Source organism: Centrocercus urophasianus, unplaced genomic scaffold (genome assembly GCF_019232065.1).
Source record: "Centrocercus urophasianus isolate 14NV4802_14NV808 unplaced genomic scaffold, USGS_Curo_1.0 seq_24, whole genome shotgun sequence".
Classification (NCBI taxonomy): Eukaryota; Metazoa; Chordata; class Aves; order Galliformes; family Phasianidae; genus Centrocercus; species Centrocercus urophasianus.
In genome coordinates, this window is record NW_024884800.1 from 1,362,152 (window position 1) to 1,385,774 (window position 23,623).

Consider the following 23,623-nt stretch of genomic DNA (forward strand, 5'->3'; position numbering starts at 1 on the left):
TTGCTTTAAACATGGCACAACCACAGAAAGCTGTAGACATAATGAAGATACTGTGTTGTATTTCCTCTTTAATTGTCACAGAAAAACTGCGTCTGGTGAGTGAAAGACACAACTTTAAGCAAGAAAATGGGGGGGGGGAGGGAAGGGAAGAGGGTGGGGGGGAGAAGGAGACGACCTAAATACAGAGATACTGGAGAAACCATCAAAAGGAGAAGTTGTGACTGAAACGAATCGACAGGGCCAATGCACTGCCATTGCCAAGGAAATCTTGACTCCTCTATCCAAACGAAACTGCCTGTAACTGTACAGGCTTACTCATTACTCATTGCTTCCAGCACACAGATGGAGCTCACAGTCCCCATGAGATGTGAGCAAAGGACAGCACTCGCCAGGCTGGGAAGCAGCCCCAGCACTGACATGCATTCCCTTGGCTCCTGCCCTCCCACCAATTTCAGAAGCCCAAATCCACCTCTGTGGGACACCACCGCTCCTTTCCAATCCCCTCCCCAGATCTCCTCTGCCTGTTTGCCGGGAGCTTGCTGTTCTGCAGGACTTCAGATCAAGCCCTCCATACCCACAGAAGGAGCAGCCTTGGCACTGTAACCAGCAGTACTCAGCTTTGGTGGAGTCCAAGCAGTTCAGCAGTTTGGCAGCTTGTTACACACTGCAAGAATGACAGCTTACCTAGGTCTTTATAAGGAAAAGAGGAGTGCTAGGAGCCCTCCACCAGCCAGCAGCCTCCCCAAGCACAGCTGGAGCATGACTTTGCTGTCAATGGCCTTGTGGTAGCTGCTGATGTCATCAAACTTGTTTATTTTTCTCTGAAGAGGTTTACATCCGGATAGCTGGGCACGTGCCAAGATAAGTGTTCATGCCCATAAGGCACTTCGTTTGCCTTACAGATCCCCCAACCAGCCTGCACGAGTCTACTGGAATGGTGGCAGCTCTGCACAATGGCTGCAATGCAGTCCTCCCTTGGGAAATAACCCAATTATAATGCAGTGTGGTCCCACACAGTGTTTCCATCGCAGTCCTGCTGCTCCCTCTTTGTGTAGCTGTACACCCCCCTGCAACCTCATCACCTCCTTTCCTGTCTGGGCCTTGGGTAGTGCTTTCCAGCCTCGATTCCTCTTGGCCCTGTGGGTCAACAGCAGCATCAATGTCTCCTTGGGTGTCAGACCCCTTGTCTACATGCCTGAATATGATTCTAAAGGACAACATTACAAAGAATTTCATCCTCTTTCAGCTGCAGGTAGCTTTGGTTTAGGGCAGGATGTAGGAACGGATTTTGTATGGGATTAACATTAGTGCCATGCTTCTTCCAGTACTTCAATACATCAGTTTAGCTGACTTGCTTTGACTTTTGCTGTCCCATGGTTTGATTTGCGTACCCACCTCATTTGTGGACGTTAGCAGCCTGACCTCAGTCTTGTCAACTGATTCCTGTTCTTCAATTTATTCGAGATCTCTGCAGAAACATTTGCTGCTGTCTGCCCAGCTGAAGTGAAAGAGGAAGCATGATGAAGGACAGGAGTGGAGGGGCTCATGGCTGCTGGGAGGGTATTTTCCAGCCTCGGGAATCCCCCCGTGGAATCAGTGCACTGTTTTTGTGTTCCAGTTCACATGAAAATGCTTGCCTTTCACTTCACAGCCCACAGCATCACAGACAGCATTCAGGACATCGGTGCACCAGTGGCTGCTGACGCATCTTTGTTTTCCTTCCAGTCTTCTCAGTGCCTTCTCCTCTGCCTTTCTGTGCATGCCAAAAGCATGCTGTGTTCTCCAGTGCCTGTAGGCAGCATCACACAACAGGTGGGAACTCCTCTGGCCTGTTTTGCAGAGAGGAAGCAATGCAAAGATGCAAATAGCTGAAGTCAGAACCATGGATCTTCCCACACTGGTTTCATGAACTTTCCACAGCAGAGCCAGCCTCTTCAAAGCTACAAAACCTTACAAAAGCACAAGCTGTGGGGGATGCCCCACTGGTCCAGCACAGGTTGAAAGCCTCATTTTCTGAAAGCCAGCTACTGTATTCATGTAGGTTCTCAAAGGCAACATCCTGAGGGCATACTGCTACATGCCAGGATCGCGGCTTTCATTAGCACTCTTCTTCTAATTGGCTTGCCAATAATAGGTGGGTATGGGTTGCCATAGCTGGCAGGTGATCGCTGCAGAGATGACCTGGCTCCTTTGGTACTATGATCTGGTACTGGGAAGTGGGAAAAATCTTGGACTGGGTGACCTTGTTGGGTCTTTTCCAACCTTGGTGGTTCTATGATTCCATTCCTTGCAGCAGTGCACGAAGAGCTGAATCCTCACACAAAGCTCTGCAAACCCTCTCATTTGTGTGACATTTACACTGAGTTGGGTCCTCCAGGAGCACTGCTGGAAACAAGCACAGTGCTCCCAAAGGCACAGTGGGATGCATTCAGGATGTGGGCAGGTAAGGAAACACGTGCAGGAGTGCTGGAGCTGATATAGAGCATGGGTTACTTACAGCTACACAGGCACCCTTAGAAGCAGACCTTTTGCAATCTGCTTGGACAAAGCAGGCAAAGCAATTAAAATCATCGTGCTATGACAAATAAGCAAGCATTCCCTCCTAGTCCCTCCCTCCTTTTCTTTCATTTACTCCAAAAAGCCAGAGGTACTGTGTTGGGGGATTTGGAACTGGGAAGGACAGCAAAAAAGTTTCAGCCCAGCCAATGGATAAACCTATTTTTAGTGGCATGGAAAATGCTCCTCAGAGGCTGTGGAGTGCAACAGTGTAAGACATGTTTCTTCCTTCCTAGTTTCTGCTGAAAGAAGAGAACTTTAGAAGCAAACAGCAAAGATGAGAAAACAACCTCTCCATTGGATGACTGCCTGTGGCTGCATTGGCAGCAGCATTTTTCTGGGGGAAAAACTGTCAATCAGTTTTGGGGCCAAGCATTCAGCTGGGGTGCATAAAGCCTGGGCTGTGCTGCCAAGGGTTCACAGCTCCAAAACACAAAAATACCACCAGGTACTCCAGAATTATTTCTCCCAGGACACCCACTTGTTACCTTTCCCCTATGGCTGTTTTAATTGTAGTCCTCCAAGGCAGGAATGATTCCCATCACTGGAGGGGGGAGAGCTGGAAGCAGCGCATTTTGAAATGCTTGTCAGCTTTCCTCTTTCTGTTATCTGATAGAAAGGGGTTTAGAATAAATAACGCATTCATGCCCTTCAACATCCACATCTGCTTTTCACTTCCTGGTTTGCAGTCCTATAAATAAATGATTATAACATGCAAGGATGATGCATGCATAAATATAATAATGTGGTATATAACATATGTGTGTTACCTGCTATGTGCTGCACGTATCATATGTAATATATAGATATTAAAAGCCTTATGTATTATTTTTATATAACACATTGAATAATATTATTATAACAATAACAATTGAATCCCCACAGCTTCCCAACCCCAGGCAGTGCTGGTGGCTGCACAGAGCCCAGGGGATCCTTCTCACTGCTGAGGCAGAGGACAGCAAGGTGAGCGGTGCTGCAGATCTCCCTGCATTATGTGTGTCCTGCCCTGGGTTCCAACTCCCCCTTTGTTGCCCGTGGCATTTTGCAGGAGCACAGCTCTCCTTTCCTCCAGGTCATCCTGGAAGCAAAAGTTTCTGGTGAGCCAAACCACAACAGGAGCAATTCCCAGCATGGTAATCAAACTGAAGTGTTACCTATATAATGAGGGCAAATCTATGGGGAAAGCACCTCTGTAACCAGTACAACTGTCTGCAAAATCCCTAGAGTATATTTGGGTTTATCAGCAAAAAACCCTCTTCCTCGCTCCCTGCCTGCATGATAACATGCATAGGAAACTGACACGCAGCACAGGCAAGCAAGATCTCTGTCCTCCAGGTTCACACCACTGCCCTGTCCTAGCACTGAGCTCCCTTAGGAGCAGTAGCACAGAATTGGAGTGATCACCCAAAAGGGTTTTGACTGTATTATTTCAGCCAGCTCTTACAAAAGCCCAGACAACAAACATCCTTCTGTTTGGGACAGCTGAAAGCCATCCCCACTTTGCAGCTGGGTCAGCTTCAGCGTGAAGAACTTCAGCAGAGCAGTTCTGCAGGTGCCGTGGGTGGTGCTGTCAGAACTGCCGTGCTGTTGCTGTGCTTTGTGTACAATCACCTGCACTGAACACAGAACCGTTTGTGTGCAAGTTGCTGAGCTGTTCCAAGCCTCTTGTGCAAGTAGAGCTGTTCACACACATGCAGGGCACTTCTACAATTTTTCCTTTTGTTAGAGCTCACTTTTTGAGGTGGGCAATGTGTTCCATGTACCAACACGTGTTCCAGTCAACTCCATCTCTCCTTTGCCCAAAGAGCGTGGCTTTGGCTCCAAATTGTCAGGTCTATGAGCTGAGCGAGGATGAAAGGGCTGCAGATGGAGGCTCATGCAGATATCCCACCTGTCGGGGGGGACAAGGGTTGTTTTCCAAATGTTGCTCAGGTCCATCACTGCTCCCTGAGGTCCTTTCCCCAGTCAGGCTCTGCCTTGCTGAGCTGCAGCACTGAGTGGTGCCCACATGGAACAGACAACTGCGACTGGATAAATTCCAGCTGCCACAACAGCTTACAAACCAGCTAAACAGGATGCACTGATAAACGCAGCAGTATTGGCCAACAGCTCAATATTGCTTTTCATCAAGCCCCTGTAAATGATTTTAAAATAAACATCTGACAATCTCCAGACTTCTAGCAAGCTCCTTTGACAATTCATGGAAGCAGGGCAGCCCATAAAGCACAGCGGGGCATTCTAAGTCATGTTCATTGTGGGCCATAAATGCCTGAATTAGAGCCATTCGTTTTCCATCCCATTAGTTTTCATGCCCACTGTCCCCCATCAGGGCATGGGCACAGCAGCGTTTCTCTGCACGCTCTTAAAACTCAGTGGATCAGAGAACCGGAGGGCTGAGCCCCACTTAACCCCCAGAGTAAAGGTGAGGTGAGATTTCACCCCACTGCTGGAAACACTTTAAGTAGTGCAACCACTCAACATTGCTGGCAGCAGCTTCAGTACCTCTAGTCTGAGCAGTCTGCTTGTTAAGAGCAAGAGAAACGTCAAGCAAGGCTCAAGAGAGCTCTATAAAAAGCTATTGGGAATCTGGGCTCTGCTGGGGACAAGAGTGGGTGAGATGGAGCAGCCGTGGGCTGTGACTGAGCCCCTTGGTTGGGAGGTGAGGGCAGAGCTGATTGCAGGAACCTTGGGGTCATGTCCATGGTCAGCTTAGCGCTATGCTTGGAGGGAAGGCATGGTGGCAGGGCTGCTCTGCTCAGGACATTCTGCAGCATCACAAGGATCCAAGCCACCCTGGTGCCAAAACCCCAAAGATGAGGGCACAGATGAGGGGACAACATTGCATACACCCATCCAGGACTCAGCTCTGCAGGGCTGGGAATTTGAGTCCCCCAAAGCGGAGCCACACACCACAGGCACGCATCAAAGCATCACCTTCGGGCAGGCCGTGATGTCACGCAGGTTGCCATGCTGCTGTAAACAAGGCTGGTGCGGTGCTGCAGCCGGCGCACTTCCTCCTGCCTGCAGCACTGAGCCGGCTGGGTCACTGCCTGACGAGGTAAGGCTGTTTTACGCTCTTTCTTTGTGATCTAGAACAAGCATTAACAAGATTTTAGGGTCTCCTGTGATGGCGTTGCCCTCCCAGGCTTTTTCCCTGGGCTCAGCTCATGCAGGGAGGGGGGTTTGGGAAGCCCTGGCTCTCGGCACAGCAGCCCTCTGAGTGCCCCAATCCTCTGCACGAGTGCGTGCAGGAGGCACAACAGCAGCTGCATGAAATTGCTGCCACCAGAGCAGGCAAAGGTTCAGCGTGGGCAGCTCCCGGTGCTCCACAGGATCCACTGCTGGGCCCTTGCTTCCTTTACCTGATTTCTCCAAGAAGATCTTTTACTTTAAAACGGCACTCGGCGGCAAGGGGAACTGCAGCAGATCTGTTTGGGTTCTCTTTTTTTTTTTCTTTTTTTTTTTTTCTAACAGCAATTTATGTTGCCGCTAAAGGAATAATAATCTCATGCTGCCCATGTGGCACCCATGCTGCTCTTTGCCTGAATCACAATGGCGGGACATCACTGCTGGAGGTTGGGGACACAACGTGACGTGCAAGCGGGCTGCGTGGATGTGGCTTTGCCCTCAAGGGTGCTGAGGCTCAGAGCTGAAATTTCAAGTTTCAACTGCAGCCACCGGCTAAAACTTAGCTAACTTCATTCACTGGTGCTTTTAAGCCATATTTTGTCAGAGGAGCAATGGGATGGCATTCACCTGTGCTCAGGAGGAGCTCGACAGCACAGCCCAGGGGCAGTTTGGCAGTGATGGATGAGATCCACGTTGGGTGGACCCTAAACCTGAAATTTCTTAAAGCAAATCAAAAGGGAAAAGCAAATCAAAGCATGGAGTGTGAGTCAGTGTCAAACTGGGCTTACCGCAGACCTGTGTCAGGGAGGACAGCAGCACTGGGGCAGCAGGTGGTGCAGAAGGAGAGAGCTGCTCCAGGCAGGGTTCCAGCTCCCAGCTCAGCCTTGGTGTGAGCGGTGGGACCACTGATATGCCCACACCTCCAGCACTGGGAATGGCACTGCACCGTGGGGCTGTGCTGCCCAAGCCAGCTGTGGGAGTAGGAATGAGAGCAGAACGCAAACCAAAATCTTCACAGCCCAGATCCGCTCCAATTTTCTTTGTTGAAAAACAGAAAAAAAAAAAAAAAAAAAGTACCTGTAACTGTAGGACTTTCCACTTGAGTGCAGAGGTTTCAGACTGAAGCGTGAGTGCGAAAGTGTGAGATACTCAGCCCTGAAAAGAAGGCAGAAGAATGTGTGCTGTGATCAGATCGACCTGCTGCAGGCAGCCAGCCAGCAGGACGCCGTGCTGCATGGAGATGAACCTCTTTTTCCTGGAAGTGCCATGTTGTGTTTCCAAATTATCCTGCTACGAGTAATTATGTGCATGCTTCATTCTTTCCCTGTTGCAATAGCCTCAGAAATACAGACTCTGCGTGAAGCATACAAAGCAGGACTCGGATAACACTGCATAGATCTACTACCAATTTTCTTTTTTCTTTTATTTTTAAACTGCATAGTAGGAGCTGTCTTCCCTCAGTGTGGTGTGAGGGACCAACAAAAAACATGTTCTGACATGTTCTGACACATGGAGACAAGTGCTGATAAAATCAGCTCAAGGACTTCAGCCTTTGCTGATTCTTCACACAGCAAATGCTGTCTGAACAGCTTTGCAGATAGGAAGTCCGATTGCAGACAGCCAGGGGCATCTGTGTGTGTTGTGTTTGTCCTCAGGGAGGAAGGTGAGAGGGATGGAAGGAGTTACCCCCAGTCTGAGCAAGTGGGAGGAAGGGGGCAGTGCAGCTGTAAATGCCATGTTGTGCTTCCAAATTGCCCCTCTACAAAAAATTATATGCATGCTTCATTCTTTCCTTGTTGTAACAGCCTCAGAAACGCAGGCTCTGCAGAGCAGATCCCACAGGAATTGCCATAGAAAGTCCACTCTTACTTGATGTGCCTCCTGGCAAAGCCTAAGGACAGGTTTCCACGTCAAGGAAAAGAGGGCTGCATTTGAGTTAGGGAGCAGCAAAGTTCCTTTCCTTTCCCAAGAGCCTTGAGATCAGGTTAATCACTCACAGCCACTGCTAAATTGCCTCCTGTACAATTTAGTTGAAGGGATGTTAATGACTTTGTAGCAAATCTCATTCTCAGCGCCCACCACGTGCCAGTGAGCAGCAATCCCCCATATGCGCATTGATGGCATTAACGCTGCTGCACCCAACAGGGTCACCCCACTCAGTCCATGTTCTCACACATGCCCAGCCCTGAGGCCAGTCGAGTCCCTCACCCCGTGGTCCCAGTGCTGCCCCATGCACTCCCTGTCCACCAGTCATATCCTTACATTTGCTCAGGTAATGGAACTGGGACATCTGCCCCTTCACGGACGGGGTTCTGCAGCCTGTGGCTCTGAGGGCTGAAGCTCCTGACCTCCGCTGTCTCCAGGTAAACACCAAGGACAGGAGTATCAATTCACAGAGCATTTTTTCCCCTAATGTCAGCATTCCTCTTTTTGGGATCATCCTGGAAGATAGCAACACAAAGTCATGAGGATGTGGCCACACCATCACCTCTGCCCCTCCATCTGCCCTATGGGTTTAGAAAACTGCCTTCAACTGGGCAAAGAAGAGAAGTTTTGATGAACTCTGACACCTTGTGGACAATTATCAGATGAGGACAAAGCCCAGGGGATCTCTCCATGTAAGGGGCTCCACCATGGGCTCAGGCTGCTGCAGCCCACTGGTGCCCATCTGGTGTCTGGACACAGCTTGCTGCTATCAGAGCACGAAGGCTGAGATGTGAGACCAAGCATGTGCATCATCTCATGTTGCAGCAGATATACATCCCGGACATGCACATTTACCCTAAATATCTCTGTTTGGTGGCTACTTTGAGTCAGCAGCCTGAGCCTGATTACTCTGAACGTTGCTGTTGCGGCCTGGTTCTGAGCTGTCACATGAAATGTAAATAAGTCTAACTGCACCTTGGAACTCTGACATGCAAACTGATTGCTGTGACTCATCTGACCTCAGCCCCTCTGAACATCCCAGGTCCGTTGGGCAGCATTTGAATAGCAGCATGTTCTCAAAATGGAACATTTTGCAAATGCACCCAATCCTCTGTGGTGTCAGTGGCCACGTGGCGTTGTGTTTTGTCAGAGCATGGGGCAGTCAGGCTGACCTTAGCATGGTGCAGTGATGCTCAATGGCTTCTTGGCAAAGTGGGAGCTCACCTGGAGGGTGACGAGGGAGCAGCACGTGTCCAGCTGGGGCTGCAGATGGACCCGGCCTGGGACACCTCAGTGTTATCGTGCTGTCCCAGTGAAGGAGGAGTTGGGCAGTGCCCTCCCAGCTACAGCATTTCTTCGCTATTAGGTGCAGCTGAAGGATGTAGTTCAGTTGCTAAACCCAAGCACGTGGCAGGAGATAACCCTGCCTTTTGCAAACCATAAGAAAATGAAACAGAAGTTAAAAAGAGAAGCAGAGTTGTCTGCAGCTCCTGTTAATAAAGCCTGTAGGTGCAGACACTTAGTGGCCCAGGGCTGGGGCCACCTGCAGCCCCAATTAGCAAAATGAAGAAAACCAACACCAATTGTGCTCTTTGTCACTTGAGAGCTCTAATCTCTTTTTGTTTGCAGCACAAAGAAAAGAACCCTTAGTACCAGGGGATGAGTTACTAGTATCTACCTACAGAGACACTTCTTTCTCTGGCAAATGCCCCATGCAAGTTTTGCTGTCAGGAAATGAGTCAGAACCAGGGGAGCAGTATCTGCAGCGCCCTGTGAAACAGGAAGCCAACATTCAGTGTTAACTGTAGCTTTAGACACGGAAGGGAATCACTATACTAAGAATTAGAATCCTGTGGGGAAATACCCCATAAAACCAAGCTCCTGTAACTTAACCACAGGTATAATCCAGTTGTTGGCATCCACATTTTGGTCACTGGGCTATGTGGTTGCTTGCTTGTAGAAGTCAGGCTATGGCACACTATAACAATCAGAAAGGCGAAGGCAATGGAATGATGTTACAGGAGATGCAACCACAAGGAAACCAGTGCAATAGAAAGATGCTACAGAGAAAAAGTGCTCACCCATCTCTGAAAACTTAGGCTCACAGGGAAAACTCCAGACAAGAGGGATCTCCAACCAGAGACCCTTCCCCCATGACATTCAGCCCTTAAATGAGGGCTAAGAGAGGTGCAGCCAGGCTCCACCCCTTCTGGTTGCACAGGTGAATTGCTTTCACCTGTGCTCTTAGGGCTGACCAGGTCTTTTCCTCAGGTGCTCAGTGGTTCAGATCAGGACTCAACAGTTCCCATACACACACCTTCCTCCTGTGTATTCCCCCTGTCACAGATGGGTTAGAGCTGCCGGGATGAGAAGCTCCTTCTGCTCCTCCATGAGCAGCGTGGCATAGTTTCTCCTATGCTTATGGAAACTGGAAAGCACAGCAAGGGGACTGATGCTGCGGAGGCAGTCCTATCTCCTCTGCAGTAATAACAAGAGGGGGCAGATTTGAAGAAGGTAGCAGCATATTCTACACAGGGGACCTTCTGAGCCTCAGTGTTGTCAGATAGGAAATGTGAATACAGACAACTCTCGCAGTGCCTCTGCCTTTACAACCACTGCTTTTTCTCTCCCCAGGAATGACCTGCACTCCCCCTCCTGTGCCAAATGCTCCCAGCAGTCCCATCATGACGCACAGCAACTGGACCTGCTCCGATCCCAACGTAACGTACAAATCCACGCTGTACGCAGCCACCTACACCATCATCTTCATCCCCGGCCTGCTGGCCAACAGCGCTGCCCTCTGGGTGCTGTGCCGCTTCATCAGCAAGAAGAACAAAGCCATCATCTTCATGATCAACCTGGCCGTGGCCGACCTGGCGCACGTCCTGTCGCTGCCGCTGCGGATTTACTATTACATCAACCGCACGTGGCCTTTTGGGAGATTCCTCTGCCTGCTGTGCTTCTACCTGAAGTACCTCAACATGTACGCCAGCATCTGCTTCCTCACCTGCATCAGCATCCAGCGGTACTTCTTCCTATACCAGCCCTTCAAGGCCAAGGACTGGAAGCGCCGCTACGACATCGCCATCAGCGCGGCCGTCTGGCTCTTTGTGGGCGCCGCCTGCTCCCCGTTCCCCATCATGCGCAGCTTCCGCCTGCAGAACAACTCCAAAACCTGCTTTGCAGACCTGGAGGTGCGGCAGATCGAGAGCAAAGTGGGCACCGTGGCGATGACGGCCACCGCGGAGCTCTTCGGCTTCATTGGGCCCCTCATCGTCATCGTGTTCTGTACCTGGAAAACAAAGGTCTCCCTTCGGGGCTTCCGGATACCGCTGCAGAACAACAGCGAGGGGCGGAAAGCTTCGAGGATGGTATCCACCTGTGCCATCGTGTTCTTTGTGTGTTTTGCACCGTATCACATCAATTTCTTCTTCTACATGATGGTGAAAGAGAACGTTATTACAGATTGCCTCCTGCGCAGGATCACGCTGCACACCCAGCCCTTCTGCTTAACTCTGGCAAGTCTGGACTGCTGCTTGGATCCGATCCTCTATTTCTTTATGACCTCAGAGTTTCAGGACCAGATCTCCAGGCACAGCAGTATGGCCATCAGGAGTCGGCTCATGAGCAAAGAGAGTGCATCGTCAGTTAAGGAATGAAATAAAGCCAGCTGAAGAGAGTTAAGATATTTCATCTGAAATCCAGGATTGTTCGACTACCAACTCCATTACAGAAGACCCCTCGATTGTTCAGGGGAGATTTGTAGCAGTGGAAATCTTTCGATACACATAAGATAAAACTTTGTGATTAATGTGTTGGAGTGACACACAGACATTGACTGCACCTACCGCTGTGATGCCCACTCCTGACCCAGCCGGAGTGGAAAATCCCCAAAGCCTTTGATGGGAAATGGTGCAAACATCCTAGGAACTCCTCTTTCCATTTCTCCAACTCCAGAGGTTCTTTGTTCAAGCCAAAGATGATTATTCATCCATACACTGGAATCTGCTGAAGTGCTTTCTCTGCACACTGCATGTGAAGTGGCCAGGAATAGCAAGCAGCAGTTTTGCTGTCCATGCTCAGGGACACAGATGTGTGAGCTTGCTCCAGCACAGAGCCCCACCTTGCTGCTGCCTGCCCCAGCTCTCAGAGCATTGCTCTGGTCATTGCACTTACCACTGCTTCATTTCTTTCTGCTCTTTTCATCACCTCCTTCTTCTCACCCTGCTCCATGTATGCTCCTTACCTGTGGATGCATCCTGTGCCTTACGCTGCAGCCAGTGCTGTGAGGTTGCTCGCATTCTGCACAGCAGGACCTTTCCTCTCTCCATGTCCCCTTCACACTCCAAGAAACACCACTGCCAGCAGTGGGGGCCCAGCATCAGTGCTGCCAGGTTGGGTGACCCCAGTGGCACCACACAGGTCCTCATCCCCATTATGTGCACGGCTCCTTCAGCCTAGTGCTGAGAGCACACCGTGAGGTCCTTCCTTAGGGGTTCAGGGGCACATGCACTAGAGAAGAAAGGTGTCCTTCCCTCGCTGGTTTCTCTAAGATGTGACAAACTCTAGGCCAAATTCTGCCCCTGTGTGTAACAACGGTTTCCCTGTGATAACTGAGGACTCTTTTGCTGATCAGAAACACTGATTTACTCCCTCTGAAACCCGTGTCTTTCCAAAACAAATGCATTCAGTGGCACCATCTCATGTTGCTACAAAGCAGATAAAATACCAGAAACACTTGCTGGCTATGCTTCAACCACACAATTCCTCTTAATTACTTTTTCTCTTACCCAACATTTTTCTGCATATTACAGTTTTTTACTTGACTGTTTTACAACAAAGTGGGGGCAATTTAACATCCAGGTATGGAAAACCATTACACTGGAGCTCTTCTCAAAAGCAGTGACCAGCTGTTGATTGAGCCCAATTAGCTGCCATAGTTCTCTCTTTATGAACAACAGTATTACGAACTTAATCTTACAAGCAGATAAGTGAGGATGCCAAAAGATGCTCACCCAGACAGAGTAGCATTCACATTGTGTTACTGCAGCTTCTGTAGCTTTGTAGTAAGAACTGGGAGCTGTTGGCTGTGTTTACAATTCTCTGTTTATCAGGTGAGAACAAGCTGAAGTCAGTGTTATGGCAAGTGTGTAGCTCATCCTATGTTGTACTTTCCAAAAACTGATGCTTCAGAAATAAACGCATTTTTGCAAGTGTAAGCTGAGTTTCCTAGTGGTCCCTTGCACCTGCAGGACAGAATGGGGTCAGTTCCTCCTTCACGTGGATCAGAGGTCATTATCAAGTGCATTGGTGGCTGCTGACTTTTCTTGTTCTTTAAGATTCCTCTCCAGTCTACGGAAAGGTGTGGGATGGGCCTCCAGAAGGGATAATATTCCCATCCCCATGAGGGCATCCCCAGCACCTCATCTCCTGCTGTCACCCCATCCCCCTGCCTTGCTCACCTCTGAGCTCTCCCAGATGCCACTTAACCAGCTTGTCTGATCTGTTGCACATCAGAGACCAACAGCCTGCCCTCTGCAATTCCATACAAGAACTCCCAAGGTTTTAGTCCAAGCCAAACACTCAGCAGCAGAACAGGCCCCCAGCAGACCCAGCTGCCCCCATGGAGGGGATATGGAGCTGCAGATGTGCCAGCCCCACTTCCTGCAATTCACTCCATTTCCCATTGCCATACAATGTGTTTATTATTTTGTCCATAGGAAGCATCACTTCACATTGTTCCTCCTCGACTGTCTCCTGTGCTGGTGCCATTAGCAAAAGAAATATGTCTTTTGAAGGGCCAGCAAATGGTTCCTCATGCTGACTGATGTCAGAGCTGAGAGGTTCCTCTCCTGCGTGGGGAAGGATCCTCCTCTATTGGACAGGAACAGGAGTGGGGTTACAGTCCGTGGGGTTTCTTGCCTTCCTGCAGGTTCCTGGTGCCAGCTGCAGGATTCTGTGAGTACCTGGGCACACGGCTTGTGCATTTCCACTAAAAAATACCTGGTTTGTGCTTTACACAAGAGCTTAATCTGAATAGGTTGGCAATGACCAACTCCAATCTTCCTACCACTGCTCTCATAGAGACCCATGTGCCGTGGGGACCAGCCCAGCCCCAGTGCCACACACTGCCAGCCTGGTGAGTCCCTGCCTGGGGCTTTGTGCAAAGGAGAGCAGCTCCTCCAAGCACTGTTTGTCAGACATCCTTCAGGTGCATCCTGTCAGACATGTCCCTGTGCCGAGCACTCACAGAGGTGTGAGTGATCTGCCCTTGGCCTCCAGCCCACAGGATACCAGTCTGAATGCAGAGCAGACCTTCCGCGGGAGGCTCAGATAAAGCCTCACACAGATATTAAGGAGTTCCTTCTTGTCTTCTGCTTTTAAAAATACAAACGTGCAGAGTGCAGAATGCACGTGCTGCGTCTCCTGCTGGAGTGCTGAGCAGCAGGGAAGGGCTCAGTGGGGCTATGAGGGGGAGTTCAGTGAGCAGCTAGTCCATACAGGCAGCTCCAGAAATGGGGCTGAAGTGGATGGGAGCAGGCTGGATGTGCGCCCCAGCCTCAGAAGGAGGACATCCTCACAGGATATCCTGATAAAACATCACATTGCTTCAGGATCAACCTTTAACCTCTGCAGAGAGATGCTCTGGCACAATCCAACCCCCTCTGTACAAATCTGAGCTCTTTGCAAACAATTGCACACAGTTATTTCTCCCAGGGATTGCCGTCAGCTGCTGAAAATGATTCATGGGGAGAAAAGATGAATGATGAGCAGCTCTTTCACCTTCCAAATCACACTGCAGGGTTGGTTCCAGCCGTGGGGCTGGGGACTTGCACTGCACTTGGTGTTACCTCTTTCGCTTCTCTTCCACAGTTGTGTTCTTGCTCATTTTGCAGGGTCATAGGACTGTTAAAGAAAATAAATGCAGAACAGAGGAGGATAGGATGAAATGGGATGGGGCAGGGTAGGGTAGGGTAGGAGAAGGGATGGGGTAAGGTAGGATGGGATGGGGTAGGGTAGGGTGGGATGAGATAGACTGAAAGGACATACAAAGATCATCGAAGAGCCCTTATTTATGACTGCACATTAAGTGCAAGACAGAAGGGAAATGTGGCAGCATCCAGTTCAGCTTTACCATCCCCAGGGCCAGAAAATGCAGCACTGAGAAGGAGGAAGTTGAGAAGAAGTCATGTGATGTGTAGATTTGACAATGCTCAGCTGAGAAAGAAGAAGGTCATTCTCAGCAGTAGGGGAAATAAAATTATGTATGTGTTTATATGGATACACATATATAGATACGGAGAAGGAATTCAAGGATGTGAAAAGTGGAAAGAAATTGGGAATGATGGACATTCTGTTTTTGTAAAAAAGTACTGCTTGGGGAAAATTTCAATCTTAAACCATCACATATTTAAGAAATGAATTCCAAAGCCCTGTTAGCGTTAGCCTGTAGGGTTCATCATCTGAAGTGAACAAAAATTCCAAGAGAATGCAAGGAAATCACTGCCTTCCAATAACTTTCTATTGATCCAGAGATTGGTTTGCCTTTTTCGTATGAAAGCAGGGAAAAAGAGAAGTGGGCTGAGAAATCTCACATTCACCATGCAACTTTGAGCAGAAAGAAGAGTGCATCCGAGCTCCATCCCGTGGCATTGGTCGCAGTGACACCACCGCCCTTCCAGCTGTTCTCGCGTCATTCACTGAACACATTTTGTGCGCTGGAGGGAAACAAAATCCAGGATTTCCTGTTCTGCAGCCGCTGTGCCGGGCTGCAGATGCTGGCAGGATTCTTTCCAGCGCTCCAAAAACATGTGGGAGTTTGGAGGGAAGCCGCTGCAGCCGGGAGCGCTGCAAGGAGCCGTGGCAAAGCAAAGCCGAGGGCTCACTGCTCCTGCAGCCTAGCATGGATGCCAGCCCCGTGCAGGATGGGAGCTGTGGGGAGGTAAGCCCATTGCTGCTGCGTGGGGTTTTTTTTTTCCCCAGTAGATAGAAGCTGTGGCGGTTCCGAGCAACTCTACTGCGGTGGGTTTTGATTTTCTGTTGTATATTTGGTTTTATATCCTGGCAGTGACTGTGGCTGCGTATTTCTGTGCCGCTGGCTGGGAGGGAGAGCAGAGCGCTGTGCACACGAGCTGGAGGCAGCTTGCAGCAAGCATTGCCTCCTACAGTAAAGAACTTCAGCTTTGTTATGGGCAGGAGCTGCTAGAACCGACCGGATCTGTTTATGCATTTCCCATCAGTGCTTGGATTAAACAAACAAAACTACTGCTTGAAACACAGCTTCTAAAAAGCCTCTGTTACTTGAAATCAGTGGCTTACTTCAAGCCAAAAGTGTGGGGATTCTTCTTTTTCTTAACGTTTTCTTTACTCAGCTGCTTCTCCCTCCAGCATCCCAGCAATGAACAGGACTGGAGGGCGGCAGCTCTGCTGTCCCATCCCATCTTGTCCCATCCCACCCCACTCCATCCCACCCGATCCCATCCCATCCCACTGCAGCCAGACTCCAGCACGGCTCCGTCTGCCCAACAAACCCATGGAAAGGATGAGGGCGAATTTGAAAGTGGATCTGGGAGCACTAAAAGCTGTACCACAGAAATGCAGGGCTGGGTGGGGCAGGCAGTGATTCAGAGCAGCCAGGCGATTTCCAATACCGACAGCCACGTACATGTCCAGAAGAAGACACTGCTCACATGCTCCAAAAAGCTCCATGGTGCTGTGATTGCAACCTTAGTGCCCTGATGAAGCACAGTTAGCTGGTGCTCACAGCTGATGGCTCTGCCCTCTCTCCCCTCTGCATTTCCAGCTGTAAACCCACTAGGACAGGCATGAAGTTTGGCTTGCAGCTGGATAAATCTCAGCTTTGCCATGGGTAAAAGCCCACCCGGCTCCTGTCTGCATGTAAATCAGAGTGGAGAGAGGGCATTACTTTTTACACCAGTAGCAATAAGAAAAAGAAATATCAAAACAATGAAGGAATTGCAGGCAAAGCCCTGCCAAAGCACAGCAGCAGCCCTGCTCTGTAATAAATGAAAATCCGGTGCTGTCAGAAGGAGCTGTGTTGAGCTTCAGCAGGACCCCATGCTGCTGGCAGCAGGGAGCTCCCCCTGGTCTCACCAGGTGTAATGAGAACTGCCAAACCAAAACTGCACATCCAGGTGATGCCCCAGCTAAGAAAGGCACACTGCTGGGCTGCAAACAAAGCCAACAAATGGAGAAAGAAGGTGGCGAGGCTCCGCATGGCCACAGCCCTTAGGACGTGGGCTGCAGGGACAGGGAAACCCCTCTGACACATAGGATACATATGTAGCATCCTATGTATAAATAGTGTCCTATCTATCTCCTCTATGTGTTTCTATCATCCTTTATATCTGTACAGAGAAAGCATCCTGTGTACATATAGAGCATCCTCTCCACAGCATCCTCGTGCACAGAGAGGCACGCCAGCCCCCAGCATGAACTGCTAACACCCCTGTGCTGGGAGGAGAAACAGGCAAAGGGACAGAAAGAAACTCTGCTCACTAGGAGACAGATGCATTCATCTTCCTGCGTGTCCTGCTGCTGGAGGATCACTCCTGTTGCCATAACACGATGCCTGCACAGTGCACCACGAGGACCCAAATTGAATTAGCAGGACCAGCAGAGGGGCTGGCGTGTGTTAGGTTGGCTATTAGCTTATAACCCAGCTCTGAGTCTGGAGCCAGAGCTCTGATGGATCTGTCTGCACCTCCCTGGCCAGTCACTGCTCTGCTGAGCATCGTTCATGGGTGCTGCTTATTGCCATGCTCCTGGTTTGCACCGAACCTCTGTGCTGAGCCATAACGGCCCACTCATAGCCCCTCTTTATTCGTAGCGTCGTGGAAATCACTTGTAGGTGTACCAGAGAGCAGCAATTTGGTCACAGTTGGACAGAAAGCTCAGTGCAGTAGAAGTGGTTCTGGAAAAAGACTGGAAAGATGAAGATGTGCTTAGGTATTAGCAATGGCAATTAATGATACGGCACTTAGGGCAACGTCACTGTGATACTGGGCTGGCGGACACAAAACACAGCTGTAGTTTTGCAGATAAAATCTTCCGGGATGCCCAGGGTCACCATGGCCTGAAGTGCATTATTCAACATGGGGAAACACCGTGAGGTTTTTGGCAGTACAGGGGGACATGGTTTAGGGGGCATTGCAGTGAGAGTTCAAGGCTTGGACTCGATGATCTTGGTGGTCTTTTCCAACCATAGAATCACAGGATTATTATACACCATCTGTATTTGCTCCTTGCAGGAAGCCTCCATCCGCCTGAACCCACTGGTGAGTGAAGAGTCTGGGCTGCGATGGAGAGCAACGCTTCCTCGGGGAACTGCAGCCAGCCCCAGATGTCCTTCCAGAACACGCTGTACGCAGCCACCTACACCATCATCTTCATCCCCGGCCTGCTGGCCAACAGCGCTGCCCTCTGGGTGCTGTGCCGCTTCATCAGCAAGAAGAGCAAGGCTGTCATCTTCATGATCAACCTGGCCGTGGCCGACCTGGCGCACGTCCTGTCGCTGCCGCTGCGGATGTATTACTACAGCAACCATACGTGGCCCTTTGGGACCTTCCTCTGCCAGCTGTGCTTCTACCTGAAGTACCTCAACATGTACGCCAGCATCTGCTTCCTCACCTGCATCAGCATCCAGCGGTACTTCTTCCTCCTGCACCCCTTCAAGGCCACGGCCTGGAAGCGCCGCTATGACGTGGGGCTCAGCGCGGCCGTCTGGCTCTTTGTGGGCGCCGCCTGCCTGCCTCTGCCCATCGTCAGGAGCCCAGCCCTATCCAACAGCACCACCACCTGCTTCTCCGACCTGGCCGTCAAACAGCTGACGCCAGGAGCCTCCATCACTTTGGTGACGGTGGCAGAGCTCTTTGGGTTCATCATCCCCTTCGGCATCATCGCGTGGTGCACCTGGAAGATGCGGCAGTCGCTGCAGGAGGGAGGGACGCAGCTGCAGAGCGCCAGTGAGAAGCAGAAAGCACTAAGGATGGTGCTGATGTGTGCTGCCGTCTTCTTCATCTGCTTCACCCCCTACCACATCAACTTCCCCTTCTTCATGTTGGTGATCGAGAACATCATCAAGGACTGCACTGTGCACAGCAACACGCTCCGCTTCCACCCCATCTCCCTCTGCCTTGCCAGCCTCAACTGCTGCCTGGATCCGGTCCTCTACTACTTCATGACCTCCGAGTTCCAGGACCAGCTGCTCCGGCACGGCTGTGCTGCCCTACGGACTCGCCTCACACGCAGCCGACGCAGCCTCACCACGAGTGACGCCGGCCACGACATCCGCACCAAGCGGAGAAACCTGCCCAGGTTTCAGTTTTGGTCCCTCCCCAAGTTCTTTGGAAGGATAAACAACATGGAAATCCCCCCGATGCAGCCTGACGAGCTCCTCTTGGAGTCCATCTCTTGAAAATGAGGCTGCCTTCTCCTCCTTGGCATTCCCATTGCTTGAGTGAAGACTGTGTTACGTCTCCGAGTGCGCATTAATACATGTTGGTCTCCAAATACGTGTTAGTCCGTGTTGACTTACCCTTGTATGCAGCAGGTGTGGGGATCAGACCTGGGAGGACATTCTGATCAAGGAAGGCTTGATGCTGCTGCTGGGAACTGTTTGCCTTACAGCATTTTTCCTTCACATCACAACTAAAATATCACAGCCACCACCAATGTTGGTGTTTCTCCTGTGCTGGACTGTGAGGGCCTTCCTCCCCTGCCATTGTTGTTGTTTCAGTGTCTTACCTATTTATCAGCTACAGAAGTCCTCCTGCTGCAGCCTGGCTCTCCACACACTGGGATCAGGACACTCAGTGATCTGCATGTAAAGCAAACCTGTAAATCTTTCTCTCCAATGAGAAAACCCATAATCTGGGCAGAACCCAGGCAGGTCAGGACCTCAGGGCTGCAGTGGGAGGACGAGGGGCTGGCAGTGCCATTCCTCCTGTCATCACAAGGGGCCTGTGCTACCCAGCACTTTGCTCAAGCCTCCGCTCATTGATGGAGATGCTGTGCAGCCCCTTGGTTCTGCTTCATAACCCAAAAATGGTCCCAGCCTTCACTGGGGACCAAGAAACGTTTACAAACCCAACCTGAGTGCATCCTATGGACTTCAAACTCGGGGGGAAATAAAATGTTCTCAACAAGTTCTCAAGTGGGTATTATTTTAAAGGCTGCCACTTGCAAATAATCTTGTGGTTGCATAGATGGATAGCCTCCTCCAAAGAGTCCCAAGCACCACGCTCAGGCAGCATTTCCATTCCGTGCTCTTCTCGGCAGCTGCATTCACTCCTACTATTTAGCAGCTAGCCATACATCAGCTCTGCTCCCACAGCACAAGCTCCAGGGGTGCCCATCCCACTTCTGGGCCCACTTGTGCTACTGAAAGCTCCAAAAAGCCCCATGGGCAGTGCATGGGTTGGAGCTTTGCCCTCTCGGATCAAAGCACTGGCAACAGCGGTGCTAAAAACACTTGGAGAATTACTTAAGTCGATGTAGGCAGAGGGTTGGGGCTTTTTTTTGATAAAAAACAGGCTGATTGATAATTGGATGCACATTTCCAGCCTGCACGACACTTCTGGCAGAGCACAAGCAGGCGGTGTTTCTCTGTAGCTGGAGCACAGCAGAGGGACAGGCAGAACGTGGAGAAACTCTTTGCTGTGCACTGCACACTGAGGGCAGGCAGCACGCACACATTGCCCCCCAGTGCACACTGCCCCCACTTGCCCAAATCCCTCACCAGAACCCCCAAGAACAACAAAACAAAGGGTTCTGCCTGCTTGTTTGGAGAGGGAAAAAGGATTTTTAGGGCTGAAGATGCGTGCACGTTGGGGTGGACCATCAGGTGGACCCCAGTGAGCGCTCTTGGCCCTGGTTGAAGGCAAACCTGGCCACAGCTGCTCCATCACTACTGTGAACTCACCACTTCCTTCCCAAAGAAAACAGGAGAAAGAAAGCAAAACTAAACTGGCAGCAGTCTGTCACATGCAGAGAGCAGCAGTTGCTCTGGGGGGCAGCCCTGCCTTCACCGCGGCTCACAGAGAAATTCAGCAGCAAGAAACCCTTTGGAGGCTACGTGCATGGGACTGCAATGATTGTGCTGCTGGTGGTACTAGAGAAAGAGCTATGCTAATTTCCTGAGCAGAGAGACGATGGGAGGGGGGACTTTGCTCTTGTACTTCACTCAGCCTAAGTGAAAGCTTTTCTTGTTGCTGCTACCGGTTCTGCTCTGGCAGAAGAGGATTTGTTGGGTTTTAACCAAACCTGAGGAGATTCCCTTCCCACGGTGGCTGCTCTGACAGTTTGCTTTGCAGGAGCACAGGAAAAGCTGAAGGTTGGAGAGAAAGGAGAGCAGGGGGTAAGGGCTCAGACTGACAGCACCACGTGGGTGAGCAGCAAAACTGATCTCCCTGCATTTGGCACTGCATCCCGAGATCCCACATGCAATTAGCTGTGCTACACAAAGACAATGAGTTATCCCACCCGCGTGCCATTAATTATACACCCAACATTCTGCAGCCCTTAAACAAGGACTGCCAGGGCGATGCCTCTTGCACACAATACTTCCAAGGGCGCTGCAGGAAGGGAAGAACGGCTGCTTTTGTCTGCTAAAAATACCTTTTCCTGCCTCCATGGCTGCACGCTTCCAGCCCAGCCCCACAACGCTTTTTGGCCTCTGCAGAAGCACTAAGCAGGAGCAGAGCTTGCACCCCCCCAGCCAGGAGCGAGCCTGGGGAGCGCTGCAGCTGGCATGGGAACAAACACACAGACAGGGCTGGAGTGCTGGTGTGACCCACAAGTACAGGCAGTAGATTTTGTTGCTTTAAACCAAACTGAGATGAGGAGAGGTTTTCCAGACAGGCGTGATTTCATCCGATCCATGGCCAAGTTTTGCTTCATGGGCACAGCCACCACCCTGCAAAGCCCAGGGCAGGGATGTGTACCGTGGTGGCACCGGTTGAGCAACCCATGGCACACAGCACACAGCAGAGGGAGCAGAGCAATGCAGTGCAGCCACAGATCCCTGCTCACAGCACAGCAAAATTGCAGAAAATTCCACTGATGCTCACAATTGTGCTGGGACACCCCTCACAATGAGGGTCACTGCCATGACCCAACACAGCCCAGTCCTCACTACACATAGGGAGACTTTCCCAGCAGTAACTGCTATGCCAACCTATAGGGGATTTTTACCTTTTCTTTTTTTTTCTTAAACCATACTTCTCCTAGATAAGCAGAGAGGGAAAAACTTCATTCCCAGGCAGAATTTTTGGCCATGGGACGGTGAGAGCAGCTCCAGCTCCTCTTGCACACATCTGTGTGCCCTTCCTGGGCTCCTCCTTGCTAAGTTGGCACCAAGCAAACCAGCTCATTAGCAAACCAGCTCATTAGCACCTGCCCAGGATGGGAAGATGTGCAGCCACCCCAACTGCAAGCCCTACTTTCAGCTTCTGAAATGGAGAGGAAGGCTGCTGCAGGGCCATGGGGCACTACCAAAACAGGATATGGTTATGCTCCCAAAGGTGGCTTTGAAATAAAAACCTTATCTGTACAGTAAGTGCTGCCCAAACTCGGGTCATGCCTTCTTATAAATGAGCTGGCTTCTGCGGAAATGAAAGTATAAAGCAAAGCATCCATCGCACAGCTGAGCAGGAAACAAAAATACGATTTTCGGATCCCAGGCGCTGGTCAGGTATGAGGTTTTTTTGGTGCTGCCCCCATTCCCGTCACTTGGCTGGGCTTGAAAGCAGCACCCAAACCCACAGGATGGGGGAGTGAAGCACCCTGAGCTGCAGAGCAGAACAGGCAGCCGTGAACACGGTTGCAGGCTGCTTCCCACACTGCCCAAAACGGGACAAGTTTTGGGGGGGTCATTCAGCAAGCCCCTGGGCTGAGGAGCCTGGGGACTGCCAGATCTTACATTACATAGTTTTAGGAAGGATGGAAGAAAAGGGTTTTCTTGCAATCGCTCGGCTCAAAGCACCCTGCAGAGAGCACAGGCAGCTGCCAGGAGGCGCAGTGCACTCAGGGACGTTTCTCACCGCTAAAAGCAATGATGGAAACGTTGTGGGACCTACAAGACCAAAGGAGCAGCTCCCCAGGGTCCCCAGGGCCACAAAAGCAGCAAAACCCAACCCCAAATGCTTTGATTCCAAAAGCAGCAGCAGATTGATCCAACCCTCAGCCCAAGGGACAGCGCTGCGGTGAACACACCACAGTGCTGACAGCTCCCACAGAAGATTAATTATCGTGCATTAAGTAATCATCAGGCTTCAAAAGCAATGCCTGTGAGCTCTTTATATTAGGACATAGCTGTTCAAGCAGCCAAGTGCCCATGTGCTTTGGGAGATGCAAGCCCTGCACGGGGCTGTGCCACCACAACGACCAGAGCGTGTCCCTGTGTCCACCAAAATGAACTGAAGTGTCAGTCCTCAACCCTTCAACAATCCTCAGTCCTTCTTGGGGTCATAGAATCACAGAATGACTGGCTTGGAAGGGACCTTCAAACACACCCAGCCCTAAGCTCTGCTCTGTGAGCTGGGTGCCCCCCAGCTCAGGCTGCACAGGGCCCATCCGTGGCTATGGGCACCTCAGGGATGGGGCACCCACGCCTTCCCAAGAGATAACTGCTACAACTGCTCACTAATATGACATCATGAAGCACTACAGAGGAAAGCCCTCGCCTGGTGAAGCCTATCCCATTGACTCCAGTGCATCCACATCCAAGGAGATGTCAATTAAGGCACATGTTCATTTTTCCACATCACCCCTCAGATCTTCCATTTCTGTATTTGCCTTCAACAGGAGGAAAGAATGCTTAAAGAAACACAGAAGTGAGCAAATGCTTCTACATTTTGTAATGAAAGTGTGTGAACACTCATCCCTACAGGGCAGGTTTGTGCTGGGCGGTGGTGAGCAGGGTGGCACAGGGAGAGCAGCCCCAACCCACATTCTTGTGGTAGAGAAGGAAAAAAGAGCAAAATCATCTCAG

The 23,623-nt window shown here is 50.6% G+C and overlaps 2 protein-coding genes and 1 long non-coding RNA gene across 3 annotated transcripts; 2 read left to right on the forward strand and 1 right to left on the reverse strand.

Moving 5' to 3' along the window:
- Window positions 1–4,201: 4,201 nt before the first annotated feature.
- On the reverse strand, window positions 4,202–6,709 carry LOC122163663. Its single transcript, XR_006170018.1, has 3 exons — window positions 6,474–6,709; window positions 5,491–5,645; window positions 4,202–4,447 (listed from the first exon to the last, which is right to left on the reverse strand). It is a non-coding gene; the product is annotated as an uncharacterized LOC122163663 (long non-coding RNA).
- LOC122163644 (putative P2Y purinoceptor 10) lies at window positions 5,531–12,828 on the forward strand. Its single transcript, XM_042825023.1, has 2 exons — window positions 5,531–5,614; window positions 10,246–12,828. The coding sequence occupies exon 2, from the start codon at window positions 10,248–10,250 to the stop codon at window positions 11,268–11,270; it is 1,023 nt and encodes a 340-aa protein (XP_042680957.1). The 5' UTR covers window positions 5,531–5,614; window positions 10,246–10,247; the 3' UTR covers window positions 11,271–12,828.
- Window positions 12,829–15,191: 2,363 nt separating this feature from the next.
- LOC122163637 (putative P2Y purinoceptor 10) lies at window positions 15,192–19,782 on the forward strand. The gene is made up of 2 exons (XM_042825013.1): window positions 15,192–15,553; window positions 17,883–19,782. The coding sequence occupies exon 2, from the start codon at window positions 17,933–17,935 to the stop codon at window positions 19,046–19,048; it is 1,116 nt and encodes a 371-aa protein (XP_042680947.1). The 5' UTR covers window positions 15,192–15,553; window positions 17,883–17,932; the 3' UTR covers window positions 19,049–19,782.
- Window positions 19,783–23,623: the final 3,841 nt, after the last annotated feature.